The sequence below is a fragment of the Nerophis ophidion genome, linkage group LG01, assembly GCF_033978795.1.
Source record: "Nerophis ophidion isolate RoL-2023_Sa linkage group LG01, RoL_Noph_v1.0, whole genome shotgun sequence".
NCBI lineage: Eukaryota > Metazoa > Chordata > Actinopteri > Syngnathiformes > Syngnathidae > Nerophis > Nerophis ophidion.
In genome coordinates, this window is record NC_084611.1 from 2157171 (window position 1) to 2182065 (window position 24895).

The 24895-nt window shown below is 42.0% G+C and overlaps 1 protein-coding gene across 2 annotated transcripts in view; it reads left to right on the forward strand.

Moving 5' to 3' along the window:
- Nucleotides 1-480: 480 nt before the first annotated feature.
- adam9 (ADAM metallopeptidase domain 9) overlaps nucleotides 481-24895 on the forward strand; it is a 49938-nt gene continuing 25523 nt past the window's right edge. For both annotated transcript variants that reach the window (XM_061893605.1, XM_061893606.1), the window contains exons 1-11: nucleotides 481-836; nucleotides 2740-2840; nucleotides 4323-4381; nucleotides 6241-6319; nucleotides 7266-7342; nucleotides 9340-9532; nucleotides 12986-13051; nucleotides 13130-13201; nucleotides 13274-13443; nucleotides 16742-16823; nucleotides 16913-17046. In XM_061893605.1, the coding sequence (XP_061749589.1) occupies nucleotides 758-836; nucleotides 2740-2840; nucleotides 4323-4381; nucleotides 6241-6319; nucleotides 7266-7342; nucleotides 9340-9532; nucleotides 12986-13051; nucleotides 13130-13201; nucleotides 13274-13443; nucleotides 16742-16823; nucleotides 16913-17046 (1112 nt within the window). In that variant the 5' untranslated portion in view covers nucleotides 481-757. The remainder of the gene's footprint in view (nucleotides 837-2739; nucleotides 2841-4322; nucleotides 4382-6240; nucleotides 6320-7265; nucleotides 7343-9339; nucleotides 9533-12985; nucleotides 13052-13129; nucleotides 13202-13273; nucleotides 13444-16741; nucleotides 16824-16912; nucleotides 17047-24895) is intronic.

Consider the following 24895-nt stretch of genomic DNA (forward strand, 5'->3'; position numbering starts at 1 on the left):
TTAAAAGTAATTAAATGTTTGCTTATTCAGAGTCACTAACTACTGTGTTTGAATAAAGTTTTCTATCATTTAAGGAGCATTTGCTTGGTCACCAACTGTGTCCCAAACCAAGATTAGTTCGTCACGTGACAGAGGCAACTTCTGGTCTACTCAAGTGGATTTCAAAATAAAATACCTCTTCGTTTACTACCAAAAAAAGATAAACACGAATTACAAAGTGTTAGTATCAAGTATCACGGCATTTTTACATGTTCACAAGGTGTGACTGAAGCATGTTTTAATTGTGGAATAGAGTTAAAATACTTGCGTCCACATACATTGAGTCTTACTGTAAGCCACTTTGTGACTTTTATTTAAGTGCAGGATTCGAAAGGTGTTGATTCCAAATGTCGTTTAACATTTAAAGATGTTTATCCAAAATGGTAAAACTCGTTTCACACACGTCCTAACGGAAAGCAGCTTTTATTTCGAAGGCGCCAATCCGGACGTACGTGCTTCGGCTCATTTCGGAAAACCGCCCGAACGTCAAAGGCGTCGTGTGTCGGTGGCTCTTTTCGGGGGTCAAGTCAGTCCTGAGCGATTTTTGGTGGGGTTCGGACGTTGACAGGCGAGCACCAGCTCGATACACCCGCGACGGAGCCGTCAGCTCGGCCTGGGATGTTCCTGCCGAGGCAGAGGCGCGGTCGTGGCGGGGGAGCATGAAGCTCTGCTCGGGGTCCCAGCCGAGCCTCCACCAAGAAGACAGACGAGGAAGACAATGGCGGTGCGGGGAAGAGCGAAGCTGTTTGAAGTCTGCTGTTTGCTGCTTTTGATGACCGGAAGCGGCCATTGCCGAGGTAAGGGGAGGCTTTACTAAGACTGCTTCTAGAATGTTCGACTAGTTAACTTTACAGTACGAATGTTCCTTTAGAAGCACCAACAACTTTGTACGTTACGCTGTCGACATGGCGCCCCCTGCCGGTCTGGAGTCATGCACCTGCCCCAGTGGGGCCCAACCCACGCCAGGGTCCACTCGGCTGGACCTGAGAGTCTTAACCCAGCCACTGCTCACATTCAAGAGCTTTAGGATTATTTGTTTCTCTGGCTTAAAGGCCTACTGAAATGCGATTTTCTTATTTAAACGGGGGTAGCAGCTCCATTCTATGTGTCATACTTCATCATTTTGCCATATTTTTGCTGAAAGGATTTAGTAGAGAACATCCACGATAAAGTTAGCAACTTCTGGTGCTGATAAAAAAGCCTTGCCTGTACCGGAAGTAGCAGACGATGTGCGCGTGACGTCACGGGTTGTGGAGCTCCTCACATCTGAACATTGTTTACAATCATGGCCACCAGCAGCGAGAGCGATTCGGACCGTGAAAGCGACGATTTCCTCTTTAATTTGAGCGAGGATGAAAGATTCGTGGATGAGGAAAGTGAGAGTGAAGGTCTAGAAAAAAAGACCATACAGTGGGAGCGATTCAGATGTTATTAGACAAATTTACTAGGATAATTCGGAAAAATCCCTTATCTGCTTATTGTGTTACTCGTGTTTAGTGAGATTATATGGTTGTACCTGTACAACCTGAAGGTCGGCCCCGCACCTTTCTTCAGGACCAGCCGACAGCTGGTGGTGATGCCCGTCTCTGCCCTTCGCAAGGGACCCTCTTCGAAACAGGATATTTCGAAATGATCGCTACATAATACACTGTACTTATAATAATAATAATAATAATAATAATGGATTAGATTTATATCGCGCTTTTCTATTGTTATATACTCAAAGCGCTCACAGAGAAGTGGGAACCCATCATTCATTCACACCTGGTGGTGGTAAGCTACATCAGTAGCCACAGCTGCCCTGGGGTAGACTGACGGAAGCGTGGCTGCCAGTTTGCGCCTACGGCCCCTCCGACCACCACCTGTCATTCATTCACCAGTGTGAGCGGCACCGGGGGCAAAGGGGGAAGTGTCCTGCCCAAGGACACAACGGCAGCGACTTTGATGTCCATAGATGAGAAGCGAACCTGCAACCCTCAGCTTTCTGGCACGGCCGCTCTACCCACTACGCCATACCGCCCCTTTGTGTGTGTGGTCCAATCCAACCTTGTTCGCTTGACCGCTCTGTTCCATAGTAAACCTTCACCGTCATCTTTCGGGAATGTAAACAAGGAAACACCGGCTGTGTTTGTGTTGCTAAAGGCGGCCGCAATATGCCTCTTCCCACCTACAGCTTTCTTCTTTGACGTCTCCATTATTCATTGAACAAATTGCAAAAGATTCAGCAACACAGATGTCCATAATACTGTGTAATTATGCGATGAAAACAGACAATTTATAGCGGGGAACAGTGCTGGAACAAAATGTCCTCTATAATGCGTGACATCACGCGCACGTGTCATCATACCGCGACGTTTCAGCAGGATACTTCGGGGCGAAATTTAAAATTGCAATTTAGTAAACTAACCTGGCCGTATTGGCATGTGTTGCAGTGTTAATATTTCATCATTGATATATAAACTATCAGACTGCGTGGTGGCTAGTAGTGGCTTTCAGTAGGCCTTTAACAGAATCCAAGACAAACACACTTCTTTGAAATGTAGCGCCTCCAGCAAAAGGGGCGTGGCCTCACCTGACTGAAACACGCCCGCTCAGCACGTGGTGTCGTGGTCCTGGCGGGAGGTCACCACGGTTGCCGGCGGCGACCACTGTGGACACGTTTACGTCCGTGATGGTTATCGGTTCTGCTTCCTGTTTCAGGCTCCCGGCAGACTCAGCATTTGTCCTCCTACCAGCTGACCGTCCCTCGGCCAATCGGAGGCCGCCCGAGGAGGGACGCCGACGGTACACCGCCCAATCAGGTGCCGTGATTAAGATTGTTGTTGCTCCCTGGTGACCTCCGGCCTCTGAAGCACCCACTTTACGTGAACGCATGACTCCAACTTCCTGTCGACGTCCTCTCTCCTGTCAGAAAGGAATGCGTGTGTGTACACGTCAGTGCTTTTCAACCTTTTTTCAGGCAAGGCACTTTTTTTTTTCAGAAAAAAATCCAGAGGCACACCACCAGCAGAAAACGTTACAAAATGTAACTCCACCAGGTCGTCGTGCCTTATTTTGAGTGTGTTGGTGTCTTCCTGTGTGTAGTGCTTTACTTCTTGTTTTGGTCGGTGTTTTCCTGGAGCAGCTTCGTGTCTTCCTTTGCGCGCTATTCCGAGCGAGGCTATTTACGTTGTTGCTACCCTTCTTTGTGTGGACATTGTTGATTGTCACGTCCCATACGGGTGTACTTTGTGGACGCCGTAAGTTTTTGCTGTCGTCCAGCATTCTGTCTGTTTACTTTGTAGCCAGTTCCGTTTGACTTACGTTTTGCATAGCCTTTTCCTTTCCCTTTCGTTCATTTTGGGTTTAAACATCCATCCATCCATCATCTTCCGCTTATCCGAGGTCGGGTCGCGGGGGCAACAGCCTAAGCAGGGAAGCCCAGACTTCCCTCTCCCCAGCCACTTCGTCTAGCTCTTCACGGGGGATCCCGAGGCGTTCCCAGGCCAACGTGTCCTGGGTCTTCCCCGTGGCCTCCTACCGGTTGGACGTGCCCTAAACACCTCCCTAGGGAGGCGTTTGGGTGGCATCCTGACCAGATGCCCGAACCACCTCATCTGGCTCCTCTCCATGTGGAGGAGCAGCGGCTTTACTTTGAGTTCCTCCCGGATGGCGGAGCTTCTCACCCTATCTCTAAGGGAGAGGAAACTCATTTGGGCCGCTTGTACCCGTGATCTTATCTTTTCGGTCATGACCCAAAGCTCATGACCATAGGTGAGGATGGGAACGTAGATCGACCGGTAAATTGAGAGCTTTGCCTTCCGGCTCAGCTCCTTCTTTTATTTTTAAACATTACATACCTTTTTACCTGCATGTTGTGCTCTGCATACCGGGATCACAACAAACCGTCCTCGTCTCACCCGACACATTCCGACTTTTAAAAAGCAATAAACTACCTGCTGCCACCTGCTGACATGGAGTATGACGTGGTTACCCTGCCCAGTTTTACACAGCACAGACACTAAGCAACGGCACATTAATGGCAGATTTTAATGATTAATTTGCAAAAAATATTTTTGGGATAAATTAGGTGAAGTTGCGGAATTTCCCACGGCACACCAGGAAATATCTCACGGCACAATAGTTGAAAATCACAGGTGCACGTAATGCTCAGGTGCTCCTGACGCCGAGGCGCTCGCAGGAAGTGGGAGTCATGTGGTCTGCATGCGTCAGGAAGCGCTGAATGAGGCAAACGCCACACGTGACCTTGTCTCTCCTCCTACCTAACTCACTTCCCGCCGCAGGCGTCGTACGTGATCAGCGTGGCGGGCCGCGAGCGTGTCGTCCATCTGGAGAGGAACCAGTAAGTAGTCATCGCTTCCTGGTCGGCTTCCACTCTAAACGTGGATGCATGTTTCCCTTCCAAACTCTTGCTATCTCTTTGGTATGATGTTGACATCCTGCACGCTGATAGCGCCGCACGCAGCGCACGCCGCACGCCGCTATCTGCCTGTCCCCGCCGCAGGCCGATAAGACACACTTCCCTAGTGACCTCCACATCTCTTTCTTCTTCCTCTCCATAAACATGAACAAGATGGCTGGCGTCTAATACCCCGCTTTCAATACTTACGCAACTATTATTGTAGCAAAACTATTTGCAAATGCGTATTTGAATCTGTGCGTCTGTAATCCGATACAGGTGTTTTTGTACTAATTTGTGTGTCAGTATCTCAATGTGTGTGTGTGTAATAACATGAACAAAATGGCCGAGGTCAAATAACCCTTTTTCAAAAACTATGGAACTAATATTCTAACAACACTATTTGTGAATGTGTGCGTCTGTAATCCGATACAGGTGTCTGTGTACTAATTTGTGTCTGCATCTCAGTCTGTTTGTGTGTAATCGGATTGGTGTTTGCGTGTATTAATTTGTGTTCCTGTATTTCAATGTGTGTGTGTGGAAAAACATGAACAAAATGGCCGAGGTCAAATACCCCTTTTTCAAAAACTATGGAATTAATATACTAACAACACTATTTTCAAATGTGTGCGTCTGTAATCCGATACAGGTGTCTGTGTACTAATTTGTGTTTGTATCTCAGTCTGTTCGTGTGTAATCGGATTGGTGTTTGCGTGTATTAATTTGTGTGTGTGTGTGTGTGTGTGTGTGTGTGTGTGTGTGTGTGTGTGTGTGTGTGTGTGTGTGTGTGTGTGTGTGTGTGTGTGTGTGTGTGTGTGTGTGTGTGTGTGTGTGTGTGTGTGTGTGTGTGTGTGTAAAAACATGAACAAAATGGCCGAGGTCAAATACCCCTTTTTCAAAAACTATGGAATTAATATACTAACAACACTATTTTCAAATGTGTATGTGAATGTGTGCGTCTGTAATCCGATACAGGTGTCTGTGTACTAATTTGTGTCTGTATCTCAGTCTGCTTGTGTGTAATCGGATTGGTGTTTGCGTGTATTAATTTGTGTGCCTGTATTTAAATTTTTGTGTGCGTAAAAAAACAAAAACTGTCTATATTTCGGTCTTTGTGTGCGTGTATTTAGATTTGTGTGAACCCTGATTGGCTGTCTTTTTACACGTGACTTTTGTGACACTTCTGCCGGCAAGATTTGTGCGTCCGTGCAATTAGGACTTTACACAAATCTGAATACACTTACACACACAAATTATGACACAGAATAACATGAGTGGGTGCAAGGCGCCAACTAGTGGTGAGTATAGAGGAAGGAAATGTAGGGTAATTAAGGTTCCTACTTCACACAAATCTGAATACACATTCACACACTTTTATTACACACAGATTGAAATACAGACACACACCTTTTAAGCAGGCACACAGATCTGATTTCACACACATATTAAGATACTCACGTTAGGACACAGATGAGGGTTCCTGCTTCACACACATCTAAATACACAAACGTATAATTTTTTTTACAGACACAGATCTTACTATGGACACATTTTTTTATAGTACACACAATCTAAAATACGGACACACACCTTAAAACACACACACGCGAATCTAATTACTCACACACACACACACAAATTAGTGCACAGACACATGAATTGGATTACAGACGCACAGACCGAGATGCATATCTGCAGGTTCGCTACAATAATACTTCCATGAAAGATGCTCCCTGTGACATTTCCATGTGCAATATACACAAAGGTGGCGCTGTGTATCATCATGTTGTTGTTGTTATCAGGCTGCTGCTTCCTGACGACTTCACTGTCTTCACGTACGCCCACGACGGGTCGCTGCTCACGTCTGCACCTGTTGTCAAGGTAACACACACACACACCCAGCAAAGATACCCTAAATTCTGGACGATACGCCGCTCCTTTTTTTCCTACACTTTGAACCCTGCAGCTTTCAAAACGGTGCGGATAATTTATGTATTTTTCTGTGCTGACGGCTATAGTGTAAATAGGTAAAAAAAAAAAAACAGCGAACACACTGGAAAGTTGGGTTATTATTTGCGCTATGGCGCCATCTTTTGGGCGAGTTCGCTGACTGCAGGCGCTGCCTCGCCTTTCGGTTTGGACTGAGCTATGAACTGGAAGTAGAATTTCCGTTCCGTCTTCTGTAGCCTTCTACTCGTATGGATTCTTCATTCATCAAACCGAGCAACATTTGTAAGTTTTACAATATAACTAAAACAATACTTCCTTACTAAACCATCCCATGTAGGAGTGTTTTCATGCATATTTTATACGTGCTATCGTAATGTAGTGAAGTTGGCGTCCTTAGCATTAGCTAATATGCTAACATGTTTATGAGTGTCTTTGTTAATATTAATAACTTGCAACGGCATTCTTTTTGTATTGTTTTAAGTTTCATAAATTCAGTAAATCGTTACGGTGGAGTTATTGAGTCTGTTTAGCTGATTGGAGAGCTAGCTTCCACTGCTAGTGGCTCCATGACACGACCACTGTTTTGTTTGATCTGCCGTCTTACAGACACCACAATTAAAGTATGTATAAATAAACATTTCACAGCATATATACAGTATGTGCGGCTTATAATATATATGGAAAATATTGATTTCTTCTACAATGTAGCGGCTGCTGCTTATACACGGTAGTTCATGCTGATGGTGTGTGTGTGTGTGTGTGTGTGTGTGTGTGTGTGTGTGTGTGTGTGTGTGTGTGTGTGTGTGTGTGTGTGTGTGTGTGTGTGTGTGTGTGTGTGTGTGTGTGTGTGTGTGTGTGTGTGTGTGTGTGTGTGTAGAAGCACTGTCACTATCGGGGCTTCATTGAGGACATGGAGGGCTCTTCCGTCGCCATGAGCATCTGCAACGGCCTCAGGTAATTCAATAAAGAAATGTCCAGAGAAACCTAAAAGAGGAGGAGGATAATTATATATATATATATATATATATATATATATATATATATATATACACAGAGGTAGGTAGTAACGCACTACATTTACTCCGTTACATCTACTTGAGTAACTTTTGGGATAAATTGTACTTCTAAGAGTAGTTTTTATGCAACATACTTTCACTTGAGTATATTTATAGAGAAGAAACGCTACTTTTACTCCGCTCCATTTATCTACAATCAGCTCGTTGCTCGCTACTTTTTTTTTTAATCGATCTGTTAATGCACGTTTTGTTTGTTATGGGTATTAGTTGTGTTGCGTTTATGTTGTGTTACTGTGTGGATGTTCTCCCGAAATGTGTTTGTCAATCTTGTATTGTGTGTCTTCATAGCGTGGCGCGTATTAGTGAAGTGTTAAAGTTGTTTATATCACAACCATCAGTGTACTCTGTATCACCCAGTATGCCTTTCGATCTCATTCGTGTGACTGCGGAAGTTGCACACTACATGTTGCTGGACCAACAATCGGCTCGTACATGTTGTTGAAGGTGTCAAAGGCAATGGTTTCACAGCACGCCCACATTCTTGTCACCAGGATGAACGTTATTGAATAGTCGCGAGAACGTTAGCGGCTCCAATTGACTACATTTCTCTGTGAAACACTTTTAAATAGCCCTGTGAGTGGTAAAGGTGGTCAACCTCTGATGTAATTCAGCGGGCGGTTGGCGGGCGGGTACGGTCCCGATAAAAAGTTGGTTCGGGTGGGCGGCGGGTGGATGACGATTTTGGTGATGCGGATGATATAATTGCCTATCCGCGCATATCTAGTATATATGTATATATATATATATATATATATATATATATATATATATATGTGTATATATATATGTGTGTATATATATATATGTGTATATATATATATATATATACGTATATATGTGTGTATATATATACGTATATATATATATATATATATATATATATATGTATATATACATATATATGTATATATATACATATATATATGTGTGTGTGTGTGTGTATATATATATATATATATATGTGTGTGTGTGTGTGTGTGTGTGTGTGTGTGTATGTATATATATATATATATATATATATATATATATATATATATATATATAGATAGATAGATAGATAGATAGTGGGAAAGGCAGTAATACAGCATCGATCACAAAATAAAAGAGGAGGATGAGAATTATACACATATATTTGAGAAAGGCAGTAATACAGCATCGATCACAAAATAAACTTATTCGGAGAGTAACATTTTGACCACAATACAAATACAATATGAATGAGTGAACTTTGGCCCTTCAGCAGTCCTCGTCTTATGTTCTTGGTACGTATGTGCGGGGCGGTGTAAGAAGAACCAAGCAGAGCCGGGTATTAGAATGTGTTACACACTCACACTTTAAAGGAAATACAGTATTAGAATGTGTAACACACACATTAAATGAAATCATGGCCGTCAAAAATAACGAGTTAAAGCGTGATTAATCACAAAAAAGTATCACATTAATCATGTACAGTGGCAGATCAATCACACTGTTTATTTGTATTTTTTCTAATTCATTTTTAACAACTTATTTTGAGCTCCTTTACCTGAACATGGAGGGGTTACCTGAAAGGGTTAATATAAGGTCGGTGATCAGGTCAATGCATGCGCATAAATAATTCCCCTTCAAAATAAAACCCCCACAGGACTTTATGTAATAAAAGTTATAATTTTTTGTGCGCATTCAAGTAAAACATAAAAAAAAATGTTTGTGTATGACATTGCGACGATGAAATTGCATTTGTGTCAATATATTGGGGTCTTCTGTTAGGTCATTGACTGGGATTAATCACGGTTAATCCAAATTCAAAAGTGTAATTTAAGGGGATTATAATGAATAATGACTTACAAAACTATTGGAATCGATAACGGACATTTGATGAAAATACTTTTGCAGAGGTGTGATGCATCTGGACAACCACAGCTACGCCATCGAGCCGCTAGACTCCGCCCCCGGGCAGCACCTGCTGTACCGCCTACAGGACGTGACATCACAGCCACTAGGATGTGGGACGCGGCATGGAGACCCCGCCCACAACAACACCGAGCGCGCTCAGTTCAAACCGCAGGAGATCCAGCAGCACAGCAGGGTGAGGTCACACACACTTTCTTCTATTTCTTACCTTCCCTCCCTCTTTAGGACCACTCTTTCGAGATACATAAAACATGAATAATATATACATATTATGCTAATATAAAAAAGGTAAGCCTTTGTAGTTTTTTTGTTTTGTTTGTAATTGGTTTTTAATCTTCATTATTTACTTCAAGTTATTGCAGTATGTCTCTATATACATATTTATTTGAGTTCGTTGGCCAAAGGGGCGCATTTCATTTTCTTACACACACACTTGTTATTTCATAGGTCGACCAGAGGGGGAGCACTTTTAAAAGCGACACACAGTCAATGTGAAAAATCCCTTCTTTTTGGTAGATGTCACCACAAATGAGACATTGTCTATACCAGGGGTCGGCAACCTAAAATGTTGAAAGAGCCATATTGGACCAAAAATACAAAAACAAATCTGTCTGGAGCCGCAAAAAACTTAAAAGCCATTTTACATACAGATAGTGTGTCATGAGATATATACATTGAATTAAGAGGACTTAAAGAAAACTAAATAACCTCAAATATACCAACAAATGAGGCATAATGATGCAATATGTACACATAGCTAGCCAAAATAGCATGTTAGCATCGATTATCCTGCAGTGACCAAATGTGTCTGATTAACACTCTACACAAGTCAATAACATCAACAAAACTCACCTCTGTGCATTCATGCACAACGTTAAAAGTTTGGTGGACAAAATGTGACAGAAAAAGAAGTGGCATGAAACACGTCTTAGAAAGTCGGAGAAACCAGGGGTGTCCAAACTTTTTCCACTGAGGGCCGCTCACTAAAAAATCAAAGCAAGCTGGGGCCATTTTGATATTTTTTATTTTAAAAACCAATACTATATACAGTATGTATAAAAATATACATTTAGGCCCCCACTCAGGCTTGATTCCGGGGACAACAAAGGGTTTTGGTACAAAAAATATACAAAATGTGTCATTTTTCAGTATTATTGTTATTATAGGATTAAATCTCTAGATCAACATTAGGACTTTCTGTCAATATAACATTTAAAAAAATTAAGTTGTATGCTCTTTGTCAAAGAAAACCATTTTTTTTTATAGAAAAAACACAAAATATGCAATATTTTCACCCAGTAAAATTTTTTAAGTGGAATATTTTAGATAAGTGTATATTTAAAAAGGTCAATAAGTTATAACAACATTGATTTTAATTCATTATTATTTTTTGAGCAATGGCACTTAAAAAAAAATCACACTAAAATTATTGGGGATTCAAAACGGTCCTATTCATTAAAGTGTTAAAAAATAAATCATCATTTTTTTGTTTACTTTTAACACAATAATCTCAAGATCAACTTTAGATTTATTCGTCAATTTTACGTTTTAATGTTTATGTTTTTTGATTTTTTGTTTTAAAACATAAACTTATGGCAAACACAAAATATGCAGCATTTAACCCCAAAAATATCTCAAAGTGCAATATTCAATGTGACGTAATTGGAGCCTTGAATAGGTCAATAATTCATAATGACATTGATTTTGATTCATTATTATTTTTTAAGAAAGAAACAGCCTGCATGGCATCTTTGTGTCATTAGAGTCAACATTGCAACATTTTCTTGTTACATTTCACGTCTTTGCTCTTTTATACCACTTTTTATGTTTTGTATTTTTTGAGTCTTATTTTTAAAAATGTGCCGTGGGGCCGTTAAAAAATTTCCTGTGGGCCACAAATGACCCCCGGGCCGCACTTTGGACATCTTTGTTACCATGAATTGATTAACGTGGACCCCGACTTAAACAAGTTGAAAACCTTATTGGGGTGTTACCATTTAGTGGTCAATTGTAGGGAATATGTACTGTACTGTGCAATCTACTAATAAAAGTATCAATCAATCAATCAAAAACCCTGATGTAAACAAACTACGGTGAGTTCAAGGACCGCCAAAATGAGTAGGACAAAACGGCGCTCACCAAATACTGGAGTCAGTGAAGCATGTTTAATGTAAACAGTGTGTTTTATAACAATTAGGGAGGTTTGTGTCATGTTTGTCATCCTACAGAAACTATATTAAAGCAAAAAATATATATTTTTTGTATTTTTTTCCCCTTTTTCCATTTTTCACACATTTTTGAAAAAGCTCCAGAGAGCGACTAGTGCGGCTCTAGAGCTGCTGGTTGCCGACTCCCAATCTATTCGATGCAATGTTGTATGTTATTACTTGTTCACACCTCCTCATATGGAGGATACTTTTCCTTCTAGATGTCTCAAGAAGGCTAGAAACACAAGAACACACTCACTCACTCACTCACACACTCACTCACTCACTCACCCAAAAAATTTGTATTTTACTGGCATGCAACTAATAGTTGTTTTAATCATTTTAGAGCAGGGGTAGGGAACCTATGTCTCGCGAGCCAGATGTGGCTCTTTTGATGACTGCATCTGGCTCTCTGATAAATCTGAGCTGACATTGCTCAACACGATAAGTAATGAATAATTCCACTTGTAATCAAAGTGTTAAAAATAACGTGCAAAATATAAAACATGCTCATGCATTTGAATCCATCCATCCTTTTTTCTACCGCACTTGTTCAAGAAGTTGCATTAAGGGTAAGAAGTGATTTATTTATTATTGATCAGTTTAGGGTTTGCCCTCCCGGGGGTTCTTCAGACCAGTAAGCACCGACACGAGAGCCTGTTTCAGGGTTGCAATATTTTTTATTTTTCAATAAGTCTCTCCGTTGCTTTCCAGCAATTGTCTTTTTCTCTCTTTCGCACTCTGGCTCCAGCTCCAGCCCCAACCCCGTCTCTCCTCCCGGCTGTTGCTTATAACAGAGCGACAGGTGATTAGATAACAAGGCCCAGGTGGGCCATTTACGCACCTGTCGCTGATTTCGAGGCCGGTCCTGGCACACCCTGCTTCGCTGCAGGCCCGCAGGCCACGCCCCCTCCACAGTTAGCATCAGAATAACAATGTTGTTACAAATAATAAGAGAGCAGTTATACTCTAGAAATGTTGGTCTTACTTAAAAATGCACACGTTCAGTTGTGTTCAGTGTTGGAAAAAAAATAATTACATGGCTCTTACGGAAATACATTTTAAAATATTTTGATTCTTGGCTCTCACAGCCAAAAAGGTTCCCGACCCCTGTTTTAGAGAGTTTACATTATGAGGTCCAGGATTTAGTCCTCATAACAGAATTGGGCCCCCACTACGTGATACAAGGTTTCGTCTCCACACACACACACACACACACACACACACACACTCACCGACGAAAAAAACGTGTGTTTTACTAGCATGCATATATTTGTTTTTTAGGTTAACATAATGAGGATCAAGATTTAGTCTTCATAACAGAATGAGGCCCCCACGACGTGATACAACTTTTTGTCCCCACAAACACACACACACACACACGTTATACATGTGGTAATGTGTGTGTGTGTTGTCTGCAGGTGAAGCGAGCTGTTCTCCATCGGACACACTATGTGGAACTACTGCTTGTTGTTGACAATGAAAGGGTGAGACACACACACACACACACACACACACGCACCCGAGTGTAAGAGAGGAGGCGTGATGAATGTTCCTCCTGTCAGTACAACGCCATGAACAGGAATGAGAGCGCAGTGAGGGAGGAGATGGTAGATCTGGCCAGCTACATTGACAGTGTAAGACACACACACACACACACACACACACACGTACGTGTCTGCATATGTCATGTGTGCACGTATGTTCAGATCTACGTGCAGCTGAACATCAGGGTGGTCCTGGTGGGTCTGGAGATCTGGACCATGCAGAACCTCATCAGCACAGAGGGAGGAGCCGGCGAAGTACTGAGCCGCTTCACCCAGTGGAGAGAGAAGGAACTGCTGCCTCGCCGCCGCCATGACTCAGCACAGCTCATCCTGTGAGTGTGTGCACCACGCACCAACACACACACACACACTTCAAGTCAGTGGTGAGGACATGTCCAAGTGGTGGGGCCGAGGACAGACGAGCCACCGGCGCCCATATTTGCCATTTTGACATACAATGAAGTATTCCGTTTTTGTTCTTCTTTTTCCGGCTTGGTCCCGTTTTGTGTGTTTTTGCAACTGCAGCCAAGCAGTCGCTCGACAAGCCTCCGTCCGCAACACTCAGTGTGGGCTCATTAGTGGAGCACCACCAGTTTCATGTTCTGTCAATTGAGTTTATTGTTTTTATTGAAATGCTGGCAATGTTTCAGGAAACTTTACCATGTATTAAATCCATAAAGTACACAACATTAGACACACGTAATTAAGGTGTTTGATGCTAAATGAAACACAACATTAAACACACGTAATTATGGTGTTTGATGCTAAATGAAACACAACATTATAATAAAGGTGTTTGATGCTAAATGAAACACAACATTAGACACACGTAATGAAGGTGTTTGATGCTAAATGAAACACAACATTAGACACATGTAACAAAGGTGTTTGATGCTAAATGAAACACAACATTATAATAAAGGTGTTTGATGCTAAATGAAACACAACATTATAATAAAGGTGTTTGATGCTAAATGAAACACATTAGACACACGTAATAAAGGTGTTTGATGCTAAATGAAACACAACATTATAACAAAGGTGTTTGATGCTAAATGAAACACAACAGTAGACACACGTAATAAAGGTGTTTGATGCTAAATTAAACACATTATAACAAAGGTGTTTGATGCTAAATGAAACACAACAGTAGACACACGTAATAAAGGTGTTTGATGCTAAATTAAACACATTATAACAAAGGTGTTTGATGCTAAATGAAACACAACATTATAATAAAGGTGTTTGATGCTAAATGAAACACAACATTATAATAAAGGTGTTTGATGCTAAATGAAACACAACATTATAATAAAGGTGTTTGATGCTAAATGAAACACAACATTAGACACATGTAATAAAGGTGTTTGATGCTAAATGAAACACATTAGACACACGTAATTATGGTGTTTGATGCTAAATGAAACACAACATTAGACACTTGTAATTATGGTGTTTGATGCTAAATGAAACACAACATTAGACACACATAATAAAGGTGTTTGATGCTAAATGAAACACAACATTAGACACATGTAATAAAGGTATTTGATGCTAAATGAAACACAACATTAGACACACGTAATAAAGGTGTTTGATGCTAAATGAAACACAACATTAGACACACGTAAAGATGTTGGATGCTAAACACAACATTAGACACATGTAAAGATGTTGGATGCTAAACACAACATTAGCACCACATAAATCACTATGTCTCTACTGGTCCCGCGTTCCCTTCAAAAATAATGTTCAAAACAACTTAAAGACTTTGCTAACATACACTATTGATGTTTAAAGGCCTACTGAAATGAGATGTTCTTATTTAAACGGGGATAGCAGGTCCATTCTATGGGTCATATTTGATCATTTTGCGATATTGCCATATTTTTGCAGAAAGGATTTAGTAGAGAACATCCACGATAAAGTTCGCAACTTTTGGTCGCTAATAAAAAAGCCTTGCTTGTAGTGGAAGTAGCAGACGATGTGCGCGTGACATCGCGGGTTGTGGAGCTCCTCACATCTGAACATTGTTTACAATCATGGCCACCAGCAGCGAGAGCGATTCGGACCGAGAAAGCGACAATTTCCACATTAATTTGAGCCAGGATGAAAGATTTGTGGATGAGGATAGTGAGAGTAAAGGACTAGAAAAAAAAAAAGACAGGGCAGTGGGAGCGATTCAGATGTTATTAGACATATTTACTAGGATAATTCTGAAAAATCCCTTATCTGCTTAATGTGTTACTAGTGTTTTAGTGAGATTACATAGTCATATCTGAAAGTCGGAGGGTTGTGGCCACGGGTGTGGTGACCGCCAGTATCTCTGAGGGAAGCCATGTTTCTCGACTAGGCGAAGCGAAGGCAGCTGGTTGGGCCGGGCTGAGCTTTTTTCCCCCTCCTCCCCGGTGGAAGCATCCCGCGGCCGGTCGGAGGAGGCAAGAGAGTCCGCAACTGCCTCTTTGACAGCTGCAGGAGGAACGACATACGCTCCGCTGATGTCTACGGTACGAGCCGACTTATTACCACAATTTTCTCACTGAAACCTGCCGGTTGACATGTGGCAGGGAACCATGTTCGCTTGACTGCTCTGTTCCATAGTAAAACTTCACCTTCGGGAATGTAAACAAGGAAACTGGCTGTGTTTGTGTTGCTAAAGGCAGCTGCAATACACCGCTTCCCACCTACATCTTTCTTCTTTGACGTCTCCATTATTAATTGAACATCATTTTAGAATTAATTTTAAAACATTGCTGTTAGTTTGTAAAACTTTACATGGACTGGCACCTCAGTATATCTCAGACCTCATCTGAATTTACACGCGCGCTCTGAGGTCCGAGAGCCAGTTCCAGCCCGTGGTGCCCAAGACCAGACTTAAGACCAGGGGAGACAGGACCTTCTCTGTGGTCGGCCCTAAGCTCTGGAACACTCTGCCCCTCCATCTTCAAACTGCTCCCACAGTGGAGTGTTTTCAGAGCCACTTTTATTCTTTGGCTTTTAACACTACGTGAGTTGTGTGGTCTTCTGTGTTTTTTATACACTTTGATTTCTATTTTACTGTTTTAATTGATTTTCCCCTTTAAAATAGTTTTAATCATATTTGTTTTTATATTGGTTTTATATTTATTTTTTGTTTTTATTCAGTCATTGGTGGAGCATAATATTGTTTTTAACATGGCTGTGCAGCACTTTGGAAACATTATTGTTGTTTAAATGTGCTATATAAATAAAGTGGATTGGATTGGATTGATATTGCAAAAGATTCAGCAACACAGATGTCCAGAATACTGTGGAATTATGCGATTAAAGCAGACGACTTATAGCTGGGATCGGGCTGGAACAAAATGTCCGCTACAATTTGTGACGTCGCCCGCACGCGTCATCACACGTGTCATCATTCCGTGACGTTTTCAACAGGATACTTTGCACGAAATTTAAAATTGCAATTTAGTAAACTAAAACGGCCATATTGTCATGTGTTGCAAAGTTAATATTTCATCATTGATATATAAACTATCAGACTGTGTGGTGGCTAGTAGTGGCTTTCAGTAGGCCTTTAGATACCTTTTACTGCAATTGAATATCAGTTATCGGCATCATTGACTAACCAGACTGATGATGATGACGCAGGAAGAAGAGTTTTGGGGTGACCGCGGGGATGGCGTTTGTCTCCACCGTGTGTTCCAGAAGTCACGGCGGCGGCATCAACGCGGTACGTCAGACCGAGTTTTACTTTGAAGGGTTGACATGTCCCCTTGTCCCAACAGCTGTGTGTGTGTGTGTGTGTGTGTGTCTCCCCAGTTCACCCACAACAACGTCGCTGCCTTCGCCTCCATTGTGGCCCATGAGCTGGGTCACAACCTGGGCATGAACCACGATGACAGCCGCTCATGCACATGCCCGTCTGACGCCTGCATCATGAGCTCTGAAGCCAAGTAAGACACACACACACACACACACACACACACACACACGAGTGAGTGGCTTCCACATCAAGGCACATTTGACTAGTGTGAGCTCACAGACCCTTAGCCAGCTCTTGTGTGTCTCTACACCTGCCTCCTTCTCCGAGCCAGAAGGATGAAGGATGAAGGATGATGATCGTTGAACAAAGACTATACTTTGTTGATCAATACGGGACTGGCCGAGAACTGGACATGTCATCTTAGTTCCTTAGGTTCATGCGGCAGAATGAGACTCCTTAATGCTCTCAGCCAAAAATCAAAGCAAGATCAATCAATCAATCAATGTTTACTTATATAGCCCTAAATCACTAGTGTCTCAAAGGGCTGCACAAACCACCACGACATCCTCGGTAGGCCCACATAAGGGCAAGGAAAACTCACACCCAGTGGGACGTCGGTGACAATGATGACTATGAGAACCTTGGAGAGGAGGAAAGCAATGGATGTCGAGCGGGTCTAACATGATACTGTGAAAGTTCAATCCATAATGGATCCAACACAGTCGCGAGAGTCCAGTCCAAGCGGATCCAACACAGCAGCGGGAGTCCCGTTCACAGCGGAGCCAGCAGGAAACCATCCCAAGCGGAGGGGGATCGGCAGCGCAGAGATGTCCCCAGCCGATACACAGGCAAGCAGTACATGGCCACCGGATCGGACCGGACCCCCTCCACAAGGGAGAGTGGGACATAGAAGAAAAAGAAAAGAAACGGCAGATCAACTGGTCTAAAAAGGGAGTCTATTTAAAGGCTAGAGTATACAAATGGGTTTTAAGGTGAGACTTAAATGCTTCTACTGAAGATCCACCCCTACTATGTTTTTTATATATATATATATATATATATATATATATATTTATTTATTTATCATATATATACACACACACACACACACACATAAATATGTATATATATATTAGGGCTGGGCAACAATTAAACATTTTAATCGAAGTTAATCGCACTATTTGTCCGATTAATTGCGATTAACCGCATTGTATAAACAAAGCCCAATAATGAATTTAGAGTAGTGTGTAGTGCACCTTTATTGGAATATTCTCCCACATGAACAAAAGCGCCAAAACATTTGTTGTGCAAACACAATTTAAATCAGTCCTTGTTAAACAGTAGCAGTTAAATAGCATTTTTGATGAAAATCAACTCCAAAAATGTAAATACAAACATTTAAGCTTATTGCCACTGCCAGGGTATTTAAGTTATCCTGTTTGTTATGGAAAATAAATATAATCTACATACAAATCTCTGAGCCACAATCATAACATCTGAACAGGCAATTTCTGAGGTAACAGCAGAATTTTTTTTTTATCAGGGATCTTATGTTTAAAAAACCTATATTATAGGTAGTGGGCTGTTTTAGGGAATTTTTTATCAAATTATCCATAGTAGCAATATTAATAATGTTGTGTTTATTCTGCGTAGTGCACTTCAAATAATTATGACCATATCTAAGAATTGATATGATGGGAATTTTCCGATTGTTTGCTTGGTGCTTTGATGAACTGAAGGCATCATATACATGGTACTATATTGTGATGTTATGAGCCAGGGAAAAAAAGAACTACCCTACCCAGCATGCAACAGGAGTGAGGAGCATGTATAGGTTGTGTCGCCATGACGGCATCTTGTATGTTGTGATATGCACGCTCTGAAAGCAAACGTTAAGAAGTCAGCCAACACTCCTGGTCTGCATTATTCATAAATAGACAGACAACACATATACTCCGCTGCTTCACAGGCCGCTGGATGTAGCCGGCAAAGTATTCCCATGCTAGCTAGCCGCTCTAGCAAGCACGCCTCATTCAGTCCAAAACGGCCCGATCTATCCACATCCAGAATTGTCTGGCGGTCGTAAGTGATCCCGGAGTGACCACGCTGTAAGCCAGCCAGGACATTTGCAGAATTGTCCGCTATTTTTGCCAAATGTTCCATCTTTACCAAGAGCCCCTCCACGCCATCTTGTTAAGAAAAGGCGTTAACAAAATAAAAGCATGTAAACAACATACGCAAATGTGCGATAAAATAATTGTCGGCGTTAATAAATTGATGAGTTAACTCGTAATTAATGCATTAATTTGCCCACCCCTAATATATATACACATATATATAAATATATATATATATATATAAATATATATATATATATATATATATATATATATATATATATATATATATATATATATATATATATATAATGTGTGTGTCTCTTGTTGTTTTCCCAATTTTTTGTGCACATTGTTTCTGTAACGTGCCAAGGGCCAATGACAAAGGAGTCACGGACCACAGGTAGCCCCTGTGCCACACTTTGGGCCCCCAGCTGTAGAAAGCTCACTTTTTATGGCTACAATAGCCTTCGTACTGTAGTTTATTTGTTCAGCATATGGAACGTGAGTCACATGGTTGTCTCACATCAGCGCCAGAAGTATAATATAAATCAGCTGTTCACCCGGCAGCTTTATCCTTTTTGGTAAGAAGGGGGATAAACGGGGAAGTCCTTCCTTCGCTGCCACTCTGTTCCATCAAATATTACTGCCTTTGCACATGTCAATGTTTACTAATGTTTCACAATAAATCAGTACAAAATCAGCACTTTGGAGCAATGTTCACGGACTGTAGAATTTGCTTGTTGGCTTCCCGTTGTGGTGGAGGGAAGACTTGCTTGATGATGGATGCTCCAAAATGTCCCGATTTTTGCAACAGTCAGCCTTAATGCGTTGTTGCAGCTCCATGATTTGTGTGCACGTGATGCCAGACGAGCAGGTGAAGTGTGGCGGGTTGTTGGGTGTGGAGAGCAGCTCAATGAGAGTCATGCAAGCTCTCCTGGCGGGAGTGTCACTGATGTCATATTAAGTACTTTAAAAAAAAAAAGAAGAAATATATATATATTCTTGATCGACCGGTCGATTTTTGGGAATCGACCGGTTGATCATGATCGACGGGTTGGCGCCCCCTGTTGTAAAGTTATGTTCGTGTATGTAAGTGTTCCTTAAACGCCTGGCTTAGGCCACAACTAACTGCTGGCCTTATCTTAGGCTTCCAACTCAGATTTTTTTTTTGGGGTCAAATCGAATCTTTTCATGTGGTTAATGTGACTTCCAATGTGAATGCAGTCTGACCCGCATGTTGGACGTGACGCCTTGAGGTCGCACACACTGCAGTGTTTACAGAAGTGATCATGACTTCCGTTCTAGTCGGTCTCAGTCCTGGCGTATTTGTGCCAAATTCAAGGATTTTGTGCAATCAGAGTCCATCCATCCATCCATCTTCTTCCGCTTATCCGAGGTCGGGTCGTGGGGGCAACAGCCTAAGCAGGGAAGCCCAGACTTCCCTCTCCCCAGCCACTTCGTCTAGCTCTTCCCGGGGGATCCCGAGGCATTCCCAGGCCAGCCGGGAGACATAGTCTTCCCAACGTGTCCTGGGTCTACCGGTTGGACGTGCCCTAAACACCTCCCTCGGGAGGCGTTCGGGTGGCATCCTGACCAGATGCCCGAACCACCTCATCTGGCTCCTCTCCATGTGAAGGAGCAGCGGCTTTACTTTGAGTTCCTCCCGGATGGCAGAGCTTCTCACCCTATCTCTAAGGGAGAGACCTGGAAACTCATTTGGGCCGCTTGTACCCGTGATCTTCTCCTTTCGGTCATGACCCAAAGCTCATGACCATAGGTGAGGATGGGAACGTAGATCGACCGGTAAATTGAGAGCTTTGCCTTCCGGCTCAGCTCCTTCTTCACCACAACGGATCGATACAACGTCCGCATTACTGAAGACGCCGCACCGATCCGCCTGTCGATCTCACCATCCACTCTTCCCCCACTCGTGAACAAGACTCCTAGGTACTTGAACTCCTCCACTTGGGGCAGGGTCTCATCCCCAACCCAGAGATGGCATTCCACCCTTTTCCGGGCGAGAACCATGGACTCGGACTTGGAGGTGCTGATTCTCATTGACTCAATCAGAGTCTACCTTTTCTAAATCTAATTATTGTGCGTTGAAGATTAAGAAGGAAGGAAGACTCTTGCTACTATATTGAATCTACTTTGGACTGGACTCTCACCGTTATGTTGGATCCACTATGGACTGGACTTTCACAATATCATGTTAAACCCGCTCGACATCCATTGCTTTCGGCCCCCTGGGGGAGGGGGGTTGCCCACATATGCAGTCCTCTCCAAGGTTTCTCATAGTCATCATTGTCACTGTCACCGACGTCCTACTGGGTGTGAGTTTTTCCTTGCCCTTATGTGGGTTCTTTACCGAGGATGTCGTGGTTTGTGCAGCCCTTTGAGACACTTGTGATTTAAGGCTATATAAAAAAAACATTGATTGATGATTGACTGAAGTGGTTTGGCTCTGACAGTTTTATGGGTTTGCTTGGATGTTTGTGGTGGAACTTAGCCCACAACATTTTATTTTCACCTGCTTTCTGCTCCCCTGTCAGTCATTTATTTTGTAACCATCTATTTTGGCGAATAAATACGGCACTTCTCGCTTTCTGATGACATTCTGCTCGGACAAACTTTAATGACGCATGCCATTTACTGTGTTCCCTCCTTTAACGCTTGGGGTTACCTTCCAAAAAAAATAGTATTTTTTGACCTTTTAAATAAGGTTTTATCATAAAGCCCGCAGCATTTCCACACATAACCAGTGTCACACCATCTTTTTGGGTCTTAAATCCTGCGCTTTTGGCTTTGTCCTGCATTATAAAGGTGCGAGAGGGCCCTCGTTTACACAATAAGTTGTTCAGGATTATATCCCCCACCACAGTATACATTCTGTAGTGTACAGGACACATGGCATGAAGAAGATTGATTGGTCTACAGCAGGGGTGCCCACACTTTTTCTGCAGGCGAGCTACTTTTCAATTGACCAACTCGAGGGGATCTACCTCATTTATATATATCATTTGTATTTATATATTTATGAAAGAGACATTTTTGGTAACAAGTTAAATGTGTTTAATGATAATACAAGCATGTGTAACACATATAGATGTCTTTCTTTCACGAAGACAAGAATATAAGTTGGTGTATTACCTGATTCTGATGACTTGCATTGATTGGAATCAGACAGTAGTGATGATAATGTACACATTTTTGAATGGAGGAGGAAAAAAGTTGTCCTTTCTGTACAATACCACATGAAAGTGGTTGGTTTTTGGCATCTTTTTTATCCAGCTTCCATACATCGGCGGCAAACTCCTTGCCTGCTTGTGCACGCCAGCTTTCCGAGACTCTTATTTTGTTAGCGCAGGCAGCATGAAGCAGGGCTTTTATTGTGAAGATAGGAACTGTGCAGTCGGCCTTTAGAGTTTTGACGGAAAGTATGTTGCGAGAGTCTGTTGAAATAATAAGTGTTTCTCACCGTCTTGTCGGTCATTTTTTCTTAATAATAATGTGGCAGCAGCCAGCGTCCTCTCACAAGACCCTCGGGTGCCGTGAATGTCAATCAAGTGACGTCTTAGTGATGATTGATGATCGCTAATTTTTAGGTCCTTTTTTTAAAAGCCTGGCTGGCGATCGACTTGACACCCTCCGCGATCGACATAATGGTCACCCCTGGTCTACAGTCCCTTAATGCGCATTCGTACACTGTTAAAAATGACACTCACAAAAACAGCGAGGCCGCGTAAAGTCAACCGTGTTGTAGCGAGGGAACTCTACTTATTTCCACATACTAAAGAGGCCTGGGTGGGATATGAAAAATGTGGAATTGCACTGTTTACACCAGGGGTGGCCACACTTTTGCAGGCGAGCTACTTTTCAATTGACCAAGTCAAAGGCATCTACCTCATTCATATTTATAATGTATATTTATTTATTCATGAACGAGATGTTTTTGGTTTACAAGTTAACTGTTTTTAATAATAATATAAGCATGTTTAACACATATAGATGTCTTTCTTTCATGAAGACAAGAATATAAGTTGGTGTATTACCTGATTCTGATGACTCGCATTGATTGGAATCAGACAGTAGTGATGATAATGTACACATTTTTGAATGGAGGAGAAAAAAAGTCCTCCTTTCTGTCCAATACCACATGAAAGTGGTTGGTTTTTGGCATCTTATTTGTCCAGATTCCATACTTGTTTGTATACACTTGTTATGAGAGTAGCATATGTGTGTGTGTGTGTGTGTGGCCCTTCAATGTGTGACAGCAGTGAGTGTGTGGGCGAGAGAGGAGAGGGAGCGGTGGCTGAGGGTGGGGGAGTGGCTAGTGTTTTGTGTGGGATTTGACTGTGTGCGAGATGTAAATAAAAAGCCACGGTTTGCAACTAATCGCTGAACTGGTCCTTTTGCCCTGGAGTGTGGAACTGTGAAGACCCACAGCCGGCTAAAGTGAAGGGTGTTGCCCTGGAGAAGTGTCTTCCCTGCACTCCTCGACTACAGTCTAGGCCAGGGGTCGGGAACCTTTTTGGCTGGGAGCGCCATACAAGCCAAATATTTTTTACAGTATTTCCGTGAGAGCCCTATGTATATATTTAGATATATATTTTAACACGGAATACAACTATAGGCGTGCATTTTTAAGAAAGACCAACATTTTTAGAGTACAATAAGTCCCTTATTCTTTTAAATAACATTGGTATTCTGAGGCTGACCAACAATAAATGAAATACTTCTTACCATTAATGCGACTTCTTGAACAGGTGCGGTAGAAACCGGATGGATGGATGAAAATGCATGAGAATGTTTTATATTTTGAACATTAGTTTTGACACTGTGATTAGCAGCGGAATTATTAATTACTTATCGTGTTAAGCAATGTCCGCTAAGATTGATCTGAGAGCCAGATGCAGTCATCAAAAGAGCCACATCTGGCTCTAGAGCCATAGGTTCCCTAAAATGGGTTGTACTTGTATAGCACTTTTCTACCTTCAAGGTACTCAAAGCGCTTTGACACTACTTCCACATTCACACACTGATGGAGGGAGCTGCCATGCAAGGCGCCAACCAGCACCCATCAGGAGCAAGGGTGAAGTGTCTTGCTCAAGGACACAACGGACGTGACGAGGTTGGTACTAGGTGGGATTTGAACCAGGGACCCTCGGGTTGCGCACGGCCACTCTCCCACTGCGCCACGCCGTCCCTAACAATTAATTTTAAAATAATACACTTTTAGGCGACTGACAAATTCAGTTATTTGTTCAGTATTAACATTAATTTTACATTTTTATTTAACATTTATCATGCAAACCCACTTTTTGTTTACCTATTAGTGCCTGTTTTTGTGTGTTCGGGATCTACATAAATCCCCAAAATTTGAACTGAAGCTATGACGGCATGGCAGAGCTGATTATAAAAAAGCTTGCCTTTTTTCCAACAGGCTGTTTGGAATTTTCCCAATTTGCAACGTTTTCCCCTAATTATGACATCAGAGGATATGTCTGTATATAGTTGAAATTTAGTCAAAGTGCTTTGCTCGATTCCGCCATTGCAATCCGACGCTGTAGTCCATAAGATCCTTCTTTTTATAGCTATCCTCTTGTTGTGGGGCAGACTGGCTCGTACATGCACATGCATCCTGTTGTAATTTTGTAATACAAAGAAGTGTATAGTTCCAACTTGTAGATCTGAGGCGCTAAAAACCACATAATTAGTTTTTAGACAAGTTGATGTCAAAGTGGAGGCACGTAAAAAAGACCGCCCACAAAACCCCGCGTCCTGTTATGTAAAACATAATCTAACACATTTATGTACTTCGGACCTTCTGGGGACCTGAGAAGAAATGCCTAGCTCTTTAGGACCAGCCTTTCTAGATATATAAATATCCGTATTTACAACATTAATAATACATACATA